This window comes from Danio rerio, chromosome 13 (assembly GCF_049306965.1).
Source record: "Danio rerio strain Tuebingen ecotype United States chromosome 13, GRCz12tu, whole genome shotgun sequence".
Lineage (NCBI taxonomy): Eukaryota > Metazoa > Chordata > Actinopteri > Cypriniformes > Danionidae > Danio > Danio rerio.
In genome coordinates, this window is record NC_133188.1 from 26155021 (window position 1) to 26174337 (window position 19317).

Consider the following 19317-nt stretch of genomic DNA (forward strand, 5'->3'; position numbering starts at 1 on the left):
TATCAATGCCTTATTGTTCATGAGTCTATTCTACATCCTTTTATCATATCCCATACCTACAATTAACCCCCAACATTATGTAACTAGCTATTAACTTTCTATAAGGCAAAGTTTTATAAGGAAAACCCCTGGAATGTTAAAGGGGGCTATTACAAGACTTTTAAACCTTTATGGCCTAAAAAAGTATTGTAATTAATTCCAATGTGGCCAGATAAAGGATTAAAAATAGGGATGTAACGATTCAACGTGAGCTGGTTGAAAATCGATAAAAGAATGTGACGATTTAAACTAGTAGAGATGTTGAATGAATCGTAATACTTTTTTAAACAGAGGGGGCGCTGTGTTAATAGGTACACAACCTACACATCAGCGGCGAGCAAGAGGTGGGCTGGCAGAGTAAAATGACTGCGGTGAGGTGCGCCAGACAAACAAAACTATGTGCAATACTGCAAAAAGACACTTACTCTAACAGAACAACAAATATGATGCACAATAACCGTCAGCACAGTGAAAACCTACAGTCACTGACGTCTATATGCAAAAAAAACTATTAATAAGCCAAACCACGCAGACCGGATGATTTGCAGCCCCGCTTGCTACAAAGATCATATGGTGCATAAATGTTTTCATAGTGAAAGCTGTTTAGTTACAGATCCAGGTATTAGATTATTTTAACCTCTCATTTTCAATATAGTTTATGCATATTTTAATCATTTGCTTATTATTGAATGTTTAAAATTTCTCAAGATTATCTCTTCTTAAGTGTATCACTGATACTTATACTTATTAATTATACAAGTAATATGAATTATTCATCTTCAAAATCATGTTCAACCTCTTTCTCTATCCTACTATATAATTAGTAATTTTATAATCACAATTTAATGCCAGTGGCCAGTTCCCTGGATCAGAAAGCCTATTGATCACCACTGTACACACTGCTCTCTGGTTTAGAAAATGCTTACATCTCCACACCAGCCATCTCAGTCCCCTTGTGAAAGAGTTATTTTCAGCAGGGGACATTATAAATGCTGACCTCAGCTTTTTATCAGAAAACATGCTGATATTTCTTTTCAAAAATGGAAAATCCCAGCACAGTCACACATTTAGATTGTTTATATTAATGTTCTTTAGTTTCTATTATTATTATTAAAAAATGTTTAATAATTGTTTTTTTTTTTTTGGGGGGGGGGGGGGGGGGAATTTATTTGTTTTTAAAATGTAAAAAGTCTTTAAAAAGTTTTGACAGATGTCAATTAAGTTATGACAAAAAATATATATTATTTTGCTAAAAATGTGCAGCATTTAAGAAAAAAATGAAAGGGCTCTTCACCTTAAATTTGTTTCAAATAATTTAGTTAAAAAATCGAGACTAAATCGTGAATCGTTAGATTAGTATCATGAATCGTATCAAATCGTGAGTCAGATGAATCTTTATATCCCTGGTTAAAAAGCAGTAAAAATTATCCCCGTACTTAAACATTTTCACATTTAAAATAATAATAATATTTAACCATTCCTGGAAAACTTTATTTTTTTAAATGACAGCTGAGTACAGGTATTAAAGATGCACTACATTAAACATTTAATCATCTGGCAGGTTCTTTAATCTAAAGCTTCTAAATAGATTATAGAGTACATTAAAGAGAGTCATTGTTAGACTGTCAGTCTAAAAAGTTTTTTTGTTTATTATAATTTTGCTGTTTTGTTATTATAGTTTTTTTTATATAAAAAACTGAGTAAAAAATACAAAAAGATAGATTAGAAGATAAAGGATTAGATACCGAAAGATTTATATAGAGAGTAGAAAAAAGAAAACAGTCTCAAGTGTTGACGAAAAAGATAAATCTTTAGACGATTCTCAAGAAAGATTTAGTTGAATAAAATTTTTGCATACTTTAAAAAAAATGATTGCATTTTTCTCTAGAATACTTTAAAATCTCATATTCGATTTGTTTTAGGACATTTATAATTGTTGCAAAGCACAAGAGATCAAAGCCATTTCTTTTAAGTTCAGGTGACTGTTTACTGGTGGACATTTTCATATACAGGAGTGTGCAGACCTGCTGTAAACACTCTGGCATTTTATCATTGAGATGTTAAGAGGTCAGAATCTATTTTAAACATTGCTTATACTAGAGTGTCCAGCACCTTAGGACTGAGGATCTGCTCTTGATACATGTATCCTGTTTACAATAATAAACTCCACACGGCAGTGATGGATGTATTATTGATGCAGATGCAAAATCAATCAAATCCATTACTGTATGTCAGCGTTGTTTAATCGCTATTAATTAGTTAATACAAGAGCAGAGAATCTTCCATGCTTAATAAACATATCATGGTATGAATGTTGATGAATTGCACTGAAGTCAACTCTCACATGCCAATCGGACTGGGATTACAGCTCATATAATCCGTGATGTAACTCTACATGCTTTTGGTTGGATGCTGCAGGGCACGTAGAAAGGCAGGAGCACATGTCGATGCAGCTCTGAATGTGTTGTGACATGGGGGAAATCGGTTCAATATTGGGGCCAATTGGCAATAGGTTTCACATGCTGTCCTGTATTTAAGTTTGCATTGTAAATACATTTGGAGGAGGCCATATATTATTCATTCAGATTTTATTTGAAAGAGTCATTATAGCCTGTCTACTTTTCAGTAGTTCTAGTTTCGGAAGTGCTTTGCCTAGGGATGCTCACGTTAACCGATTAACCATTAACCGTTAACCGAAATTAAGCATTTTTTTATGATTTAAACTTTTTATTGATTTTTCTTATTTCAAATAACGCATATGAAGATCAAATATAGAGCATTAACATGAAAGCAGAACAATACAAAATAAATAAATACAATAAATAAATAACGTCATATAAACTGTGTAATTAAACCAAACCAAAACATATACAAGGGTGCTAATATCATAGCCTAATTATTATTTTGTCACGTTACATGTTTGCTAACATTGTGGGTCGCAGAAATTTCCAATTTATCAAAATAAATTTAAATCTTTGCATGTAAACTGTCGAAGTGGTTTTCAAAAGCTGCAACTCATGCTAACGCTGAGATCCACTTAAAGATCGGAGGTCTACTGGAAGATTTCCAGATTTTAACAATCACCTGTCTGCCTAGCACGATACATCTCTGTATCCACTGTGCTTTGTTGGCTTTATTCATGTGGCTTAAGGGACAGGGGTCACAAAGTATGTATAAGCTTGGGCAAAAGTCATACTGGGTCTGCAATATTTTTACAAGGTATTCATGCACCTCTCTCCAAAGAAAGAAGAATTTTAACTGATTAATGGTATCAGTTTAAACAGTTTAAATTTTTTTTCTTTTTCTTTTGTATTTTTTAAAGTTTTGCTGCATAAATGTGCAACACGTTTGTTAATTCAACAGGTGCTAACACATGCAACTACTGATTTATTTTGACAAATAAGCAAAATGAAAGAAACTAAAAGAAAGACATTGCTGGTCACAGTTTAGCACAGATGAGTTGATGCTAAACCAGCACTGATGGGCTCTTTCCTAGATCTGCATCATAAACACCTCAGTGTCTTGGCACAAGTAGAGAAAGAAGCCACAAACTTTCTGAAATGTCCACTGCTTTGCAAACAAGCGATTGATTTAAGCCTGCTATTTTTATTTGATGAAGAAAAAAAAACCATATGATGAGTAAAAAAATAGCTTATGCTAGTTCTTAAATAGGATTCAGTCAGTGTTTTTGTTTTGTAGTCTTGATTTCTAACTTAAGTGAAAAATATTTAGGGGCTATTTATTTTATTCTTTTTATTTAGTTTATTCTGTTTTTCCATGCTGTCAGAAACACTGCATGTGTGGGAAGGTGTTCTGTTGCGAATAAAATATTTTGAAAACAAATGTCAAACCTTGAACAGAATTTTTTCAAACATAGTTTCAACAAAAGCTGAATAACAACCTTGAAACACTCAACAGTTTTGTTTTTAAAGTTTTTTATTTATTTATTTATTTTTTTTGGGTAAAAATCAGTTACCTCACTGTTGAAATTACAGCTTTTTGTGGTAAGAAGAAAAACCTACATTTGTAGCAATACTGGTTAAACAAGTTTTTTTGTAACAGCTTGCATACAGTATAGCCTTTGTCAAAAAAACTTCTGAGGTTGTAATTTACCCCAAACTCACTTGTGAGATCTCTAAAGAGTACAACTACAACCCATTTCAGTTAAAGCATTAAAGGGATAGTTCACCCCCCACAAAAGTATTTACCAAACATTTAGTCACTCTTAAGTGGTTTCAAACCTGTTTGAGTTTCTGTTGAACCGTAAACAAGATATTCTAAAGAATGTTGGAAAAAACAGCAATTGACATCCATAGTAGTAAAAAATAATATTGAGTGTGTTGATGGCTGCTGGTTTCTACCATTCTTCAAGATATCTTATTTTTTGATCAACAGACGAAACAAACTTAAGCATATTTGGAACAAGTGGAGGTTAAATAAATGGCAATTTTAAGGGGGTGAACTGCACCTTCATTTAAAATGTAAACATCTGTGGTTTTAAGATTTAAGACCAGTATTTTGGTCAAATTTAAGGTTCTTTTTTGTCAAAGCTTTTAAAAATAATCACAATAAAGAAAGCTGACATTTCTTTTTGAGACTGATTTGCCCTGACAGACAGAACTGCAAACTCAACTATTTAATTGACATTAACTTGTGAGGGAAGCCCTGGCTGTCTCTTTATTAGTCTTTTATTTAGGTTTCAGTCTGTAACAAATTTTTCTTGTTGCGATTATTTGCTGAAGCTTTTATCACCATGTATTATCACAATATTGACCTAAGCTGCAAAAAAGATTATTTTAACAAGTATAATAAGCCATACATGTGTATTGCTTTATTTTATTTACACATTCAGTGTTAATACATGTTTTAAACAAATTAAATGATGATAAAGTACAACAGGTAACACTTTACAATAAACTCTATCTAGTAAAGGCTAGTTAATCCATTAAAAGAGTTAATAAAAAATACAGCTAAATTTTGATAGTTATTATCTCTACTTTAAATGACTTTTGATTATAATACAATATTAGGCTATAACTAAGAAATTAAAATCAAAAGTCATAATTCTTGATGTTAAAAAGTTAAATTAACTGATGTTAACGAATGTAAGTTTACTGTACAGAGCTAACAAACAAAAGGTCTATTAAATAGGTTCAGAATTTTTCAGTGTCGTAGGCCAGATCAACATGAAAATGTTAATGCTTTAAAATAAAATCCCTATCAAGACTTTTAAGATGAACACCACTGCAAATACAACAGTCTGAACATTCTTAAAATGCATCCACTGTATTTCAAAGTGCCCATGATGCCAATATTGTGCATGCTCGTTGTCATTATTTTGGTATATATTTACTGTTATTTGATACTATAGATGTCGTTTTCCTTTCAGAGTGATTTCTAAAGCAAGCATTTGGAATTATTTCATACATCTGTTGCTAGACGAGTGTGCTTTCCGTGTGCACTTATGTTCACTTTGTGGAAATAGAAAAGATAAGCTTACCTGATCCATCAGGAATGGACCTTACAAAGGTGGGCAGCATTTTAACGGTGGCTGTTGGGTTGGTGTCTCGTGCCAATCCGTTCTCCATTTCCCGTCGGAAACGAGCCATAATATCGCGCAGCGTCTCGTCAGAGAACCGCATGGCGTACAAGTATTTGTCAATCTACACAAACAGAAACAAAATGACAATGCAGTCAGAAAAATGTGTTGAATTCCAGATATAAACACTGTAACTTTAAAAAACATTGTTTATTGTACTATTCAACATTTTGGGGTCAGTAAATGTGGATATTCCTCAAAGATTTATTCAACTGATAAAAAGTGACTTATTTTGTTTTTAATAATGACAATGATAAGAAATGTTTCTTGAGCAGCAAATCAACATATTAAAATGATTTCTAATGAAGCATGTTACACATTTTGATCTAAATAAATAAAGCCTTGGTGAGCATGACTTCCTAGACTTCTTTCAATCTTACTGACCCCACATTTTTTAATGGTGTTGTAGTAATTGACCTTTGGCCTTTGCTTTTTTTGCACTCAAAGCTCCCAGGTGATTTGGGGTAATCGATATCGAGGAACATGATAAATGTGGTCAAACTGGCTAGGTCAGTGAGTCCTTGAAATATATGGCCAAGAATATACAGACAGAAACCTATGGGCAGTTTTGCTGATAAACACAGACGATCTTCATCAAGAAAATGGCTAGTTTAAGATGTTTCACTCAAGTCTAATGGAACAAGAGTGAATTAAATGTGTAAACATAAGCACCTGCTTCTGCATATGCTGACTCATGGTGAAGTGTTTAGCGTGTGTTCAGTTTAGTCTGGCGTCTGATTGAGATGCTGGAATACTTTTTTACATTAGCAACCAGCATGTTGTTTATTGGTCTGCATTTGTTGCTTTTAAGTATGATGAAAATGGATAGTATATTGATTATTAATCTAGCCTACTGGAAGAGATTGTACTTTAATAGAAATAACCAGCTTGATCTCACAAGAAATCGTAACTACTTTATGCTTTGTCAGTTTAGTGGCTGATTCCGTTGTACGAAAATGTACGATTTAAAAAAAAAAGGCGTAGCACCCAACCCTGCCCCTAAACCCAAGCATCATTGGGGGATGAGCAAATCGTACTCTGTGTATGAATTAGATAATACAAATTCATACAAATTATCCACTAAATGAAAAAGTTAAGAATTTCAGTGAGATCGTGTTGGAACAACACACAGTACTTTCTAGGTTTTATGTGGCCTATATATGTCAATCTATCTATTTATGTAATTTCTTTATTAGTAGTTTTGGTGCTGCTGGTGCTGATGATAAGTATAGTGTGATATTATTGATTAAACACCATCTAAACTACCATTTTGTGGCATTTATTCATTCATTTATTTTCTTTTTGGCTTAGTCCCTTTATTAATCGGGGGTTGTCACAGCAGAATGAACCGCCAACTTATTCAGCATGTGTTTTATGCAGCTGATGCCTTTCCAGACACAACCCGGCACTGGAAAACACCTGCACACTCTTGCATTCACATCCACACATACACTACGGCCAATTTTAGCTTATTCAATTGACCTATAGCGCATGTGTTTATACTGTGGGGAAAACCGGAGCACCCAGAAGAAACCCTCTCCAACATGGGGAGAACATGCATACTCCACACAGATATATTCACTGCGCCACCGTGTCACCAGTAATTAAGCATTTTTATTTAATTAATATAATTTTATTTATTTAACATATAAAGGGATATTTTACATTTATATAGATAGTTTATTCAAAAATAAAGTTCTGTTATTATTTACTTAACCTCCACTTGCTTCAGACCTGTTTCATTTGCTTTCTTCTGTTAAACAGTTTTCAAAGTTTGCTTTTCAGTCTGTCTATACTGAAACTGAACACCAGCATTTCCAAACTAAAACAAGGTCTTTAGTGTTTTCAAAGTCTTGCCTTTTCATGGGTTGAAGATACCGGAGTAGTTTAGATGCCTGGCATAACTGCAACGAAACTTCTATGTTTTAAAAAAAAAATGCACCTGTGTAAATTCAGCTTTAGTCAATGTCTTTTGTCAATGGTTTAGTTTCCTACATTTTTCAAAATATCTTTCATGTTCAACAGAAGTAAGAAAGCCATAGCCATTAAATGGTGAGTAAATTGTAATGTTTGAGTAAAAAATCTCTATAAGGAACTTTAATAGATTTACATTCAGATGACCAAAGTCTCTTGAATTTAGTTTGTTACCACATTTCTAGTAGAGTGTGTAAAATGGGTCATTGCGTAACCAACATGAGTAACATCCAGCTTCCTCATTAAAACATCAGAGTAGTTGTGAAGCTGCCAAAACAAACAGTCTAAATGAGGGAGAGGGGAGCGATGGCTTCATCTGTACTGTAAGAGTTTATTCACCAACTTCCTAGTAACTACATTAGTGACGATAATAGGTGTTATAATCAAATTACATATATGACATCCAGGGTCATAAAGGTCTTATCAGGTGAGAGCAGGACCCAGGTGCAGAGCTGAGTCACAGGATATGGATTTCACTTTGGCTGGTCATGCCTTACATGTTGTTATAGTAACCATGTTACACAACACAACTGTCACCTCTTGTGCTTTTGTGTTATTGTTGACTAAAACTATATTGAAAACATTTTACTTAATTGAAATAAATGTAAAATACATTTAAAGTGAAACACAATGTTGAAAAAAGGAGACATACTTCATACCAGGGTATCTGTGGGGTCTTAAAAAGTCTTAAAATATCTTAAATCTAATAAGCTAAAATTTAGGCCTACTTTACTTAAGTATTGTGTTGCAGGTCTTTTTTAACAGGTCTTAATTTTTGTTCATGTTTAGCTACCGAATATGCCCATTAACACTCATACAATCACCAATCCCAGTCTCAAACTTAATATTTAAAAATAGCATTTTTACCATAATGTTTTAATTACTTTTTCTTACAGTAATATTTGTTTAAAAGTATTTTTTTACTGCTGAGGATACTGACTTGACCTATATTTTTATTATTAAATTATTATTATTGTATTTTTTAATTTATTAAATTCTAATAATTTTTTGATAGGGTAAGTGAAAACTTGGATATTCTTAGTGAATCCTTAGCATTTAGCCTTGTATAAGTCTAAAATTTCATTTATAATAGTCTTAAAAAGTCTTACATTTATTTTTATGCATTTTTGCATAGAAATGCTCTGAATCATAATATTATTTTTAAAAACGTGAAGGCATGTTATTAGTAGTTTATGAAGTAAACCATAAATGAGAATTTACTCAAAACAGAGAACCAATGAAAGCAAGCTGTACTGATGAATAAAATATATAATAAAATAAAATCTATATAAATTATACAGTCATCAACATTTAAAATGGATCAAAAAAAGTTTTTTTTAACATTTTTCCAAGACAAGTATGGGTACTCAGTAGATTTAGGACAACTTTGATGTATGATTTTGGTCCACTTCAAATGTTGACAACTGTATATAAAAATAAAAGATGATTTAAAATGTTGAAAACATCAGTTTTCCTACTGTATCACGTTAATAGTATAAATAATGCAGCTGCAGAAGTTCATAATGAGGCCTATGACAAACCAGGATCATTTCATGTAGTGCAGTTAACAGAACAGTTCACCCCAAAATTAAAAATATCCTCACACTCAAGTGGCTCAAAACTTTTATGAATTTCATTTATCTGTTGAGCACAAAACAAGATATTCTGAAGAATGATGATAAAAAGCAGCAATTGACATCTATACAAGAACAAAAGAATACGGTAGTCAATGGCTACAGCATCCTTCAGTACATTTTCATTTGTGGTCAACAGAAGAAAGAAACTCAAACAGGTTTGGATGAAGTGAGGGGTGAGTAAATGATGACAGAATATTCATTTTGGGCAAATTATCCCTTTAATTCTCTTTAAAGTTGGAACAGTATTTTTAATACCTTAATACCTTTAATACCTTTAATATTTGTTATTTGCCCTTGTCCTTGTTATTAATCGCAGATTGCAAGGATTACTTAAAAAAAATCAGTATGTATATAAGATATTTTAATATTTTCAGTAAATGTTAGTACTTTATATTAATGTATTAAATAGAGATGTATTAAAATATGATTCCTACTTTAGACTAGATTATTTTTAATTCTTCAGTAAAGTTCAGAAAAAGAATGGCACTCTTGAAAATAGGCCATTATGTATTGGCATTGACTGATCCATGCAGAGCCTTTAACCTCCAGAGAACATTTTTAGTCCACAAAACATTCTTTAGATCTAAAAAGACTGATTGATTAAAATATTTTTTAAAAGCTTTACATTCTGCTGAAACCTTAATTTTTAAGATCCAGTAAAACATACTTCAAGTTTTTCATTTTTTTTTTACTAGAATGCCATTAACATAAACACTGCACGTCTTCAAACCGAGACCCACAGACATGTGCGCACATGCATTCCTGCTCTGTTTGCACATCTCTTCCTCTCTACACAATATGCTCAAACCCTGTCAAAACTCTCTGGCAAAGGCATGTCGTCAGTCAGCTGTTGTAACCCGACCCTCTTTCTCCGGGGGAGGGGAGCTTTCAGATGCTCACGACCACCTTCCCCCACACAGAGTCATACTCTCCAATAAGCACGTTCACACAGAGGCACAAAAAAAAATTGTTCCTCTCCTCATGGCAGCTCCCTGACGCCCCACATCCTCCTTTCAAGGACATTGCAGCACAAACCCGACGGCCAGTGTGTCGTCACTGGCAAGGGTAAACCTCTCATCCTCACTGTCGCGCTCTGTGTGACGTATAGAAGCTGCAACCAGAGTGAGACGTGATACCAGGCGCATCTCACGACTCTCTCGCCTCTAAAACGAAGGCCTGTGTCACCTGTTGTCATGCGATGGAAATGCTGCTAAAGACGAATACGAGACGAGGAATTGATGAAACACTCACCTTTTTGACCTGGTCATCCTTCAGTTCAGTGAAGTAGTAGGCCAAAAGCTGTGCCGCTATCATCCTGCTTCACCTCTTTGGTGAAAAAGCAAAGAGAAGAAAAGAAGAGCAAAGCCTTACAATCCTTTCCGGTGAGGCAGGAAAAAGCAGTCTGGGCCCCAGAAGCAGCGTGGGTTACTGTAAAATGGCGAGCCGGCACTTAGGGGTGTTCCCTCCCAATGCTACGGCAATGTCTGTCTCTCCTCGGCCTAGGAAGTCAAGCTGCATATAATGCGCTTGCATGAGATGCAGCACAGAGGCTAGGATGGGGAAGAGCTCAAGCCCCACCCACTCACTCTCCTCCTATTGGGCGAGCTTTGTGAGCAGGCTTGTGAGGCAGAGCAGTTCGACCGGCCCCTTCCTAGAGCACTTCTTCTCCCTCCTACTTTTAACCATTCATTCCTTTTTTCAGTTATTCTTCTTCCTCATTTTTGACACTCTTCACCTGAGAGGCACGTAGAGCACATTCTCAGTGCTTTGCTTTGTACTGTCTGAGCTCTTTAATAGCTGGGTTGGTAAATATGGGTGGAGAAGCAAAAGTGCTGAGTAATGCTATAGGGTAGGGTGTTTAAGCAAAGTGGTGTATGTTTTCTTACTTGCAGTGGCAGGACCGTTATCAGTGTGTGACGCTGGAGGTTTTTGGTGTCATTTCGGGGGTTGTCGGCAAGGTGGAATGGCCAGAAGGATGGCAACAAAAAATGACACCAGGGGGTCAGTCTGGAAGGGTTTGCTCTAAAAATGGGCGAACAGCTGTGTATGATTGAGTACTGATGAGGACAAGAGAGGGTTGATGTTAACATTCACAGCCACACACAATGCCATGGTAATGAAGTCCTTGTTAATTTCCATGTCATTATGGGAATTAATTGTCATTTAAAATGCTTATTACAACGAGTAAGGAATGAGTTTTCTTCACTTAGTCTTGTAGCTATTAGTTTATTTCTTGAAAAGGATTGTTACACTTACAATAAAAAAAGGTTTGGGTGCAAACATTGTTTTTTAAATCAAAATTAAATAAATAAAAAATGGTTTGGCATATTAAATAACAAATTGAATGATAATGATGCTCTCTATATATTTATCTACATACTCTCTCTATATACAAGTCAATTAAATTCATGTTTATTTATATAGCACTTTTATGATGTAGATTGTGTCAAATAGGGCTGCACAATATAATGTTTCAGCATCGATATCGCAATGTGCTCATCTGCAATAGTTTTGAGTCTGGATTAGTTGAACAGGAGCCACATATTTTTATTTAATTGCTTTATACTGATTTTATATATATATATATATATATATATATATATATATATATATATATATATATATATATATATATATGTATGTATGTATGTATGTATGTATGTATATATATATATATATATATATATATATATATATATATATATATATATATATATATATATATATATATATATATACATATACATATACATTTTTTTTCTTGTTTCTAGTCCAAATAACAACATTTCAGGGCAAAAACGGATTATTTCACTTAACCTACACTGTAAAAAGATTCATTATTTTACGCTGTTTTTCTGGCAGCTAGGGTGCCTTAAAATAACGGCTGTTAAATTATAGACATTTACTGTAAAATAACAGACTTTAAATTACAGAAATTTCCTTAAATTGTAATTTCAGGTAAATTTCAGTAATTTACAATCTGATATTTTACGTTAAATGTCTGTAATTAAAAACCTTAGCGGTCAAAAAAAAAAAAAAAAAAACCTAAAATAAGGGATTTTTTTTTACAATGTACTGGCAGATGATTTATAGCTTGTTTTAAACAAAAACTCTTAATTTTGACGTATTTCATCTGAAGGTGAAACAAAACAATATTTTTACTTGCTCTTAATAATTATTTTGATATTTGGACAAGAAACTAGCTCAGAGATGCATGCCCAAAGTAATGCCCGTGGGCCAAAGTTGGCCCATTGTAATCTTTGATTTGGCCCACCATCCCATCTGAGAGGAGAGTGAGTATTATGGAGAGGGTTGAGACGAACGCCTTTAACACAGAGATCATCATTTCTAATTTCATTCATTTTCTTTTCAGCTTAGTCCCTTTCATTTCTAATTTCACAACATTTTTTTAGTTTTATTGCAGAATTACAAAAAAGCAAACTGAAATTAAATGTTTAAATTAAAGGTTTTAAATAAATCAGATAAAAAAATTTTTTTAATACTGTCACTTGAAGGACAGGGGACTATGCAGAAGACATCTGCAAGCAAATCACAGCAAAAACTAGTGTAATTACTTCATAAATAAGATTGTTTTGCTTTTAGTGTCATACGTTCATTATTAAATGTAAAAACCTGTATTGGTCAATACAAAGCAATGTTTTCTAGTCATTTCTAAACATTATTAAATAAACTAGGAAATTACCCAAGTATATCTACCTTTGGCCCACTAGCCTCAATCAAGCTTGATTTTTGGCCCTTCATAAGAAAAAGATTGAGCACCCCTGAACTAGATAAAGGAAATAAAGAAGAGCAATTTTTGCATTGTGATTAGTAATTGTCTGTATCGGAATATTGTTAGACTAAGGCAGAAGACAATTAGATGGAGCTATTCAAACAGTCTTGTGAAACTGTATTTATATGGCAATATTTATTGCAGAAAAATAAAATATGCAATATTAGATTTTTCGAAATCGTGCAGCTCTAGTGTTAAAACAGCTTAACATAGAAGTTCTAGTAAACTGAAAACTGTGTCAGTCTAGTTTTCAGAGTTGAAGTATTTTATTAAATGTTAAGAAAATACTAAAACAGTTGAAAACATCTTATATATATAAATATAACCCTAATGACTGGACAAGAAATTCTATTATTATAATATTAAAATAATAGAAAAAAAAATGTAAGAAAATTTTAAGAAATAGAAAATAGAAAAAAATGCCCTTTGATATAAAATGGACTTAATAAATTTTAATGTAATTATTAAATACAAATTTAATTCCTCTGAATAAGAAATTCTTTCATAGCAATAATAACGCAATTGATAATGGTTGAAATACGCTCTAATAATAATGATACATTTTATCTGGCAACTCGAGAACACCGAACAATAAAATAAAAGCAATAAAACAACAAGAGAAATATATAAAAGTATACACAGCAATAGTTTAGATCCAATTAAGTATTAAATACTATATTAAATGCTTGGTATTAAAACATAAATAAATAAAACAAGTGGTGACCTACATGTATAGACTGAAAACACCTTTAATGTAAATTCTAATGAAACAAACAATAAATCTGTGTCATTAAATACTACAGTAATGATCATATACAAAGATTAAACAAGTTTGCTGTACATAAAAATGTTTTAATAAGAAATTAAAAGAAATTTCTAGATGCTTGATATTAAATATGTATGACTTCTAAAAAACCAAGAAATAATAATTGATGTATACATTTAACCCATTAAATGTGGTGATTTGGAGAACGAATGAAAGGATGGATGGATGTGTAATGTGAATGTGGTAGGGAAGTAGATTTAAAAGAGATCCTTTGGGGAACTTTTCCAATACTGTCACATGTGGGGCTCATTTTCCAGAATCACAGGGGAATGTCACAGCAGGGCAAATGTAGTAGGTACAGTAATTGGCAAATCCATGTAAGCGAGCGGGTGATGGTAACAGTCAGATGAGCTTACACTGGGTCGTGCTTGAAGGCACGCGGTCTTCCTCCCCCTCTCTAAAGCACGTGACCACAGAGCTTAACATCCTCTTCCTGAGCTCAGACACGTCACAGCCGAGATGCTTCTCATTTCATTCATTCACAGAATCCAACACACACACAGCACACATTCATCCATTAGCCGGCTGAAATGGAATTGTGTTATAGAGCAGTAGGTTTTATTTCGGTTTAAGCACAATTTAAACTGATTTTTTGATATTATATTGATATTTTTTTGCGGTAGAAATGTAGAAACATTTGTGTCACATAAAAGACATCAAAGCCCTTCATAACTGTGATTTTTGATGGTGACTCAAACTGAGAGAAGCTGTTTGTATTCTCTTGTACAGGCAGAACAATGGCAACACCGCATGGCACTCATTCAAATATTCTACATTCCTGCAACAGAACAATGTCCAACTATACTTTGCATAGCTGAGTAGTGACATCACTTCCTGGCAGAGTTACACATTGGGAGTGTTTGTGTATACTATGTCTGTAAAAGCGGAAGTATACAATAATATAAACACAAATGACCTACTCAGTACAACACCTTTTACATCTTCAAAATAAAGGTACCAGAAAAATCCAAAAGGGATTATTATATTGATCCCCATATTATAGTAATCCCATAGTTCAGTTAATAGTAATAGTTATTATAGTAATCGTAATTTGGGTCCTCAAAAATTTTTATTGAACAGTTTATAATGTAAATTTTTGTCTTAGTGTGAAGAACACTTTCATAGTCTGAAGAAACATGTTTATATGGTAAAGATTCTTCTGTAGAATGAAAAGTTTACATTGATGTTAAAGGTTTTTCATGGAACTATACATGCCATTAAGTCCTTGAATCTTCATGCATAAATGAGCAAAGTCATACGGGCAGAGACCATGACAGAGGTCAGTTTTTTCAAGGACATGGGCCTGCTCTTAACCAACTGTTGATGACAGTTAAAGACAAAATTAATAGCACTTATGTGAAATTTCTTTTGAAATATTTCCTGTGAATTTTAACAGAGAAAGACATTTTTTCACAGTGTGTATATATATATATATATATATATATATATATATATATATATATATATATATATATATATATATATATATATATATTTTAGTTTGGCTGAAATAAACAAAATATATTTTTACAAATTTTTTAATTAAGTTTAAAAAAAATTGTATTTCAATTTGTAACATTACAAACCACTGTTGTCTAATGACTTGTCTAATTACTGTAAAAAAAAACATGTCTAGTATCCTAAATAATAGAGGTGTGAACCTATACTGGTCTCACGGTTCAGTTTGGTTACGATTATCATGCCATCGATTCGGCTCAATTCGATATCTCTGTGCATCACGGTACATTGACGATGCTTTCCATACACAGAGTTATATATTTAGGGGTGGCTATAACAAGCTGTCCGTATAAACACACACACGGACACACAGCACCACACTGTCTCTCATTCACACACATACACAAACATAGACAGCACCAAACACACATGCACACGCATGTGCACACACACTCGCCACGTGCGCTTGCTTGCTCACTTGCTCGGGAGCGATTTTGTGAGACCGCCCACTCCTGTTAAAATTACGTCAGAGTTACATTATATTACATTACATTACAAATCTGGTCGGGTCCCGCAACAATGCACAGGTATGGATGCAGGATTATGATTGTTTCTGAACCGATACCAAATTGTCTGCGTCTGCATCGCGGTGCACCGAAGAAACAATTCATTTTGACACCCCTACTAAATAAGCTACTTATGTCTTTTTATTGCACTTTAAACTAAATACACTGTAAACAATTCTGTAAACTTTCAGTTTTCTGTATTTTGTGATTCATGTTTTATTTTTTTTCTGTTTTATGTTTTTGAATTGTATTATGGGAGCTTGACCTTTCTTTTAACAAATTTTAGCCTTGGAAAAGTGACTTTTATTAACACTTAATAGTTTAAATTGATATATTGTGTTGGTTGGTGCTGTATTTTACAGTACAAACCCCGTGTAATAAACTGCTAGTACTTTTTCAGTTATTTTACAGACTTATTTATCCATATATCATTTTTTTTATACATTGCATTGTTTCAAAGTTATTGTCGTTTTTATAAAAAAATGACAATAAAAGTCACTTTGTTAAACTGTAGAGTTGAATTTTCAATATCAAATGTCAACATAGCAGAGATCAACGTCCCATAATGCAATTCACAACCTTAAATAAGCGAAAAACACTTATAAATCACAAAATACAGAAACAGTGTACTAATATCATGGAAAATAACTAAAACATATGATGTGCCGTCATCATGGAAAAGACCCAATAAATTATTTATTAGGAATTATTTAATAAAATGGTGTTTAAAAATGTGTTGGAAAAATAAACTTCTTTTCATTGAACTACACTTGGGAAATATTTAAAAAGCAATTGAAATTTTCACAAGAGGGTCAGTTTGTTTTCAAGTGTTTACAACGTTAGGTCTTTTTTTTGAATACCTCATAAGGAGGAATGATTAGTCCAGATCTTTAAAACAAGTGAGTTTGTTGGTCAGTTCAGCTCATTTTCCAGAATTATTTTAATTTTTAAATGATATATTTGCAGTTCAGAAACCCTAGATATTCTAAAACCCCTTTCCCGATCTTTCTGAATCAATCCGCAGTAGAAAAAAACAAGCCACGCTCACTGTTTTCTCATTTATAATTCTGTTTCTCTAGGAACTGTGTCACAATACGAAAAAAATAAATAAATGATCGCGCAGCCTCCGGTTTAAGTGGACTTTAAATAATCAGGTTATTTAGACAGTCCAGTGCACTTGAAGTGAGATGTATCATTTAAAAAAATCATCTCTGTTTAACATTTGCCTTTCACAATGCTTTCACAAGTAGGATAATTATACATTATCCTCAACAGAAAATGTAGAGGAACAGGAATAAACTTGATCCAACAAGTCTTTAGCTTGCTGAAGCAAACCAAAACACATGCTCTGCCAAAAGTAATTTAATGCTCATGATTTACACAAGCAAAAAAGTGTGTTAGGTCTGCTATAATTATCACTAATCCATCTGGAATTTAAACTGTGAACCTGAATGAAAGATTTGTCATTTTACTGCATACAAAAATATGTCAGAAAGGACAAATAAACCTAATTTATAGTATGCATAACTCAACCCTGTATTAACATGGGGCTTTTACTGAAATATACAAGGCTGAGGAGAATGTTTTTAAGTAATCAAACCACTTGAATTGGTCATGCTGTTCTTTAAAAGTACACAAGATTCAGGAAGTTACCCAAAAAAACTGGATCGAGAATCTCACCGTCAGCTGACCTTGTTGGCTCTTTGAGATCAACTCGGATTAAATAAGTACTCTTACATAACCCTACAATGCCACTGCAATGAAAAAACTGATACTGAACTAGCTTTTAATTGGGATACAAGAAACAAACAATGCTAAGTATATTTTAGCAATACAGTCAACTAACAGAGGTCAACGTTGAGTTGTGATTGGGAGACAGTGTCACAGAGCATAAGAATTGAATCAGTTCTGCAAGTAAAGTTACCACACGAATGTCTATTTTTGTTTATTACACTTATTTGATCAGAGTTACCTTCGTAGCTAATATAAGAAGCGCAAGCTAACAAGTGCACGTATGCTAATATGTCCAGGAACAGTGACGTGCTGATGTTCATGCCTACTAGCTTCAGCGCACTATTCTTCAGCATTGAGGCTAGTTAGCATTAGCGGGAAGGATTACGATGAGTAAACTTTTCCCTCCCTTCTCCATGAGGATTAGTGAGCAGGAGCTGGCCTGGTTTAACTGCTTTGTTAAATCCCCTAGAAGCTTAAATTAGCAAAGACAAAAGGGAAATGTGTTAACTTTATCCACCATTGATCTATTAAATCACCTTTTGAAAAGCTGTCTAGTATGTTTGACAGCTAAATACCAGAGTTTTCAAGAGAAAGTTATTACTGTACGAGTAGTCATAAACAATGTTAGCATTGAATTTGTAGTAATTTTGCAAATTTGGAGAGGTGACATACAGAAAGTTTGTTTAAATAAATTAGCATAATTGATAAAGCAGAAAAGGAGAAATTATTGGGATGAGTCTGTAAGATGTTTTTCAGGATTTTTTTTTTTTTTTTTTTTTTTTTTAGAAGGTTCTCCAATGCGGACCAAAACGTCTTTGGCCAAGACCAAAACAAAACTTGAATGTATTGGAGCAGTTTGGTCACTTAAAAAAAAAAAAAAAAAAACCTTGGCAGACAATTGCTAATTAGTGAAATACAAAAAAACATTGGAAGTTTGGTGTTATAAATATGCACAAAAAAATCTATATTTTCAAATGATATCTAGAATATTTTTCCCAATACGTTTAAAAAATATCTTAATAAATAAATAATTAAATAAATAAATAAATAATAAATAAATAACACACAAAAAAGGCAAGAAAAAAATGTAAAAAATTTTAAGCTTTAATATTTGCTTCATATCCCCAAAGTTAGCTTGTAAGCATTATAAACAAATCCGCTAGATGTGTGTATATATATATATATATATATATATATGTTTTTTTTTTTGGATTCTGTAATAGTCCAAAAAAAAAAGTTACACTTATCTTGTTAAATTCTTTTTCATTCATTCATTTTCTTTTCAGCTTAGTCCCTTTATTAATCAAGGGTCGCCACAGCGGAATAAACTGCCAACTTATCCACCATTTGTTTTACGCAGCGGACGCCCTTCCAGCCGCAACCCAACACTTTGAAACACCCATACACTCTTCCATTCACACACATACACTACGACCAATTTAGCTTATTCAAAATGTTTTTGGACTGTGGGGGAAACCAGAGCACCTGGAAGAAACTCATGCAAACATGGAGAGAACATGCAAACTCCCCACAGAAATACCAACTGACCCAGTTGGGGCTCGAACTAGCAACCTTCTTGCTGTGAGGCGATCGCACTACCCACTGCGCCACCGTGACGCTCTTTATTCTTTTATGTTAATTTTTCTGCGTATGTGTGTTTGTGCATGTTCAAATGGTGAAGGGCAAAACTC

At 33.2% G+C, this 19317-nt stretch overlaps 1 protein-coding gene and 1 long non-coding RNA gene across 2 annotated transcripts in view; one reads left to right on the forward strand and one right to left on the reverse strand.

Annotated features, from left to right (window-relative positions):
- The window catches only part of hk1 (hexokinase 1), a 28330-nt gene extending 17563 nt beyond the window's left edge, over positions 1-10767 (reverse strand). Inside the window, 2 exon segments of the mRNA NM_213252.1 lie at positions 5540-5702; positions 10501-10767. Coding sequence (NP_998417.1) covers positions 5540-5702; positions 10501-10563 — 226 coding nt within the window. The 5' untranslated portion in view covers positions 10564-10767.
- LOC141377176 (uncharacterized) overlaps positions 1-19317 on the forward strand; it is a 50424-nt gene that overhangs the window by 680 nt on the left and 30427 nt on the right. The window lies entirely within an intron of this gene.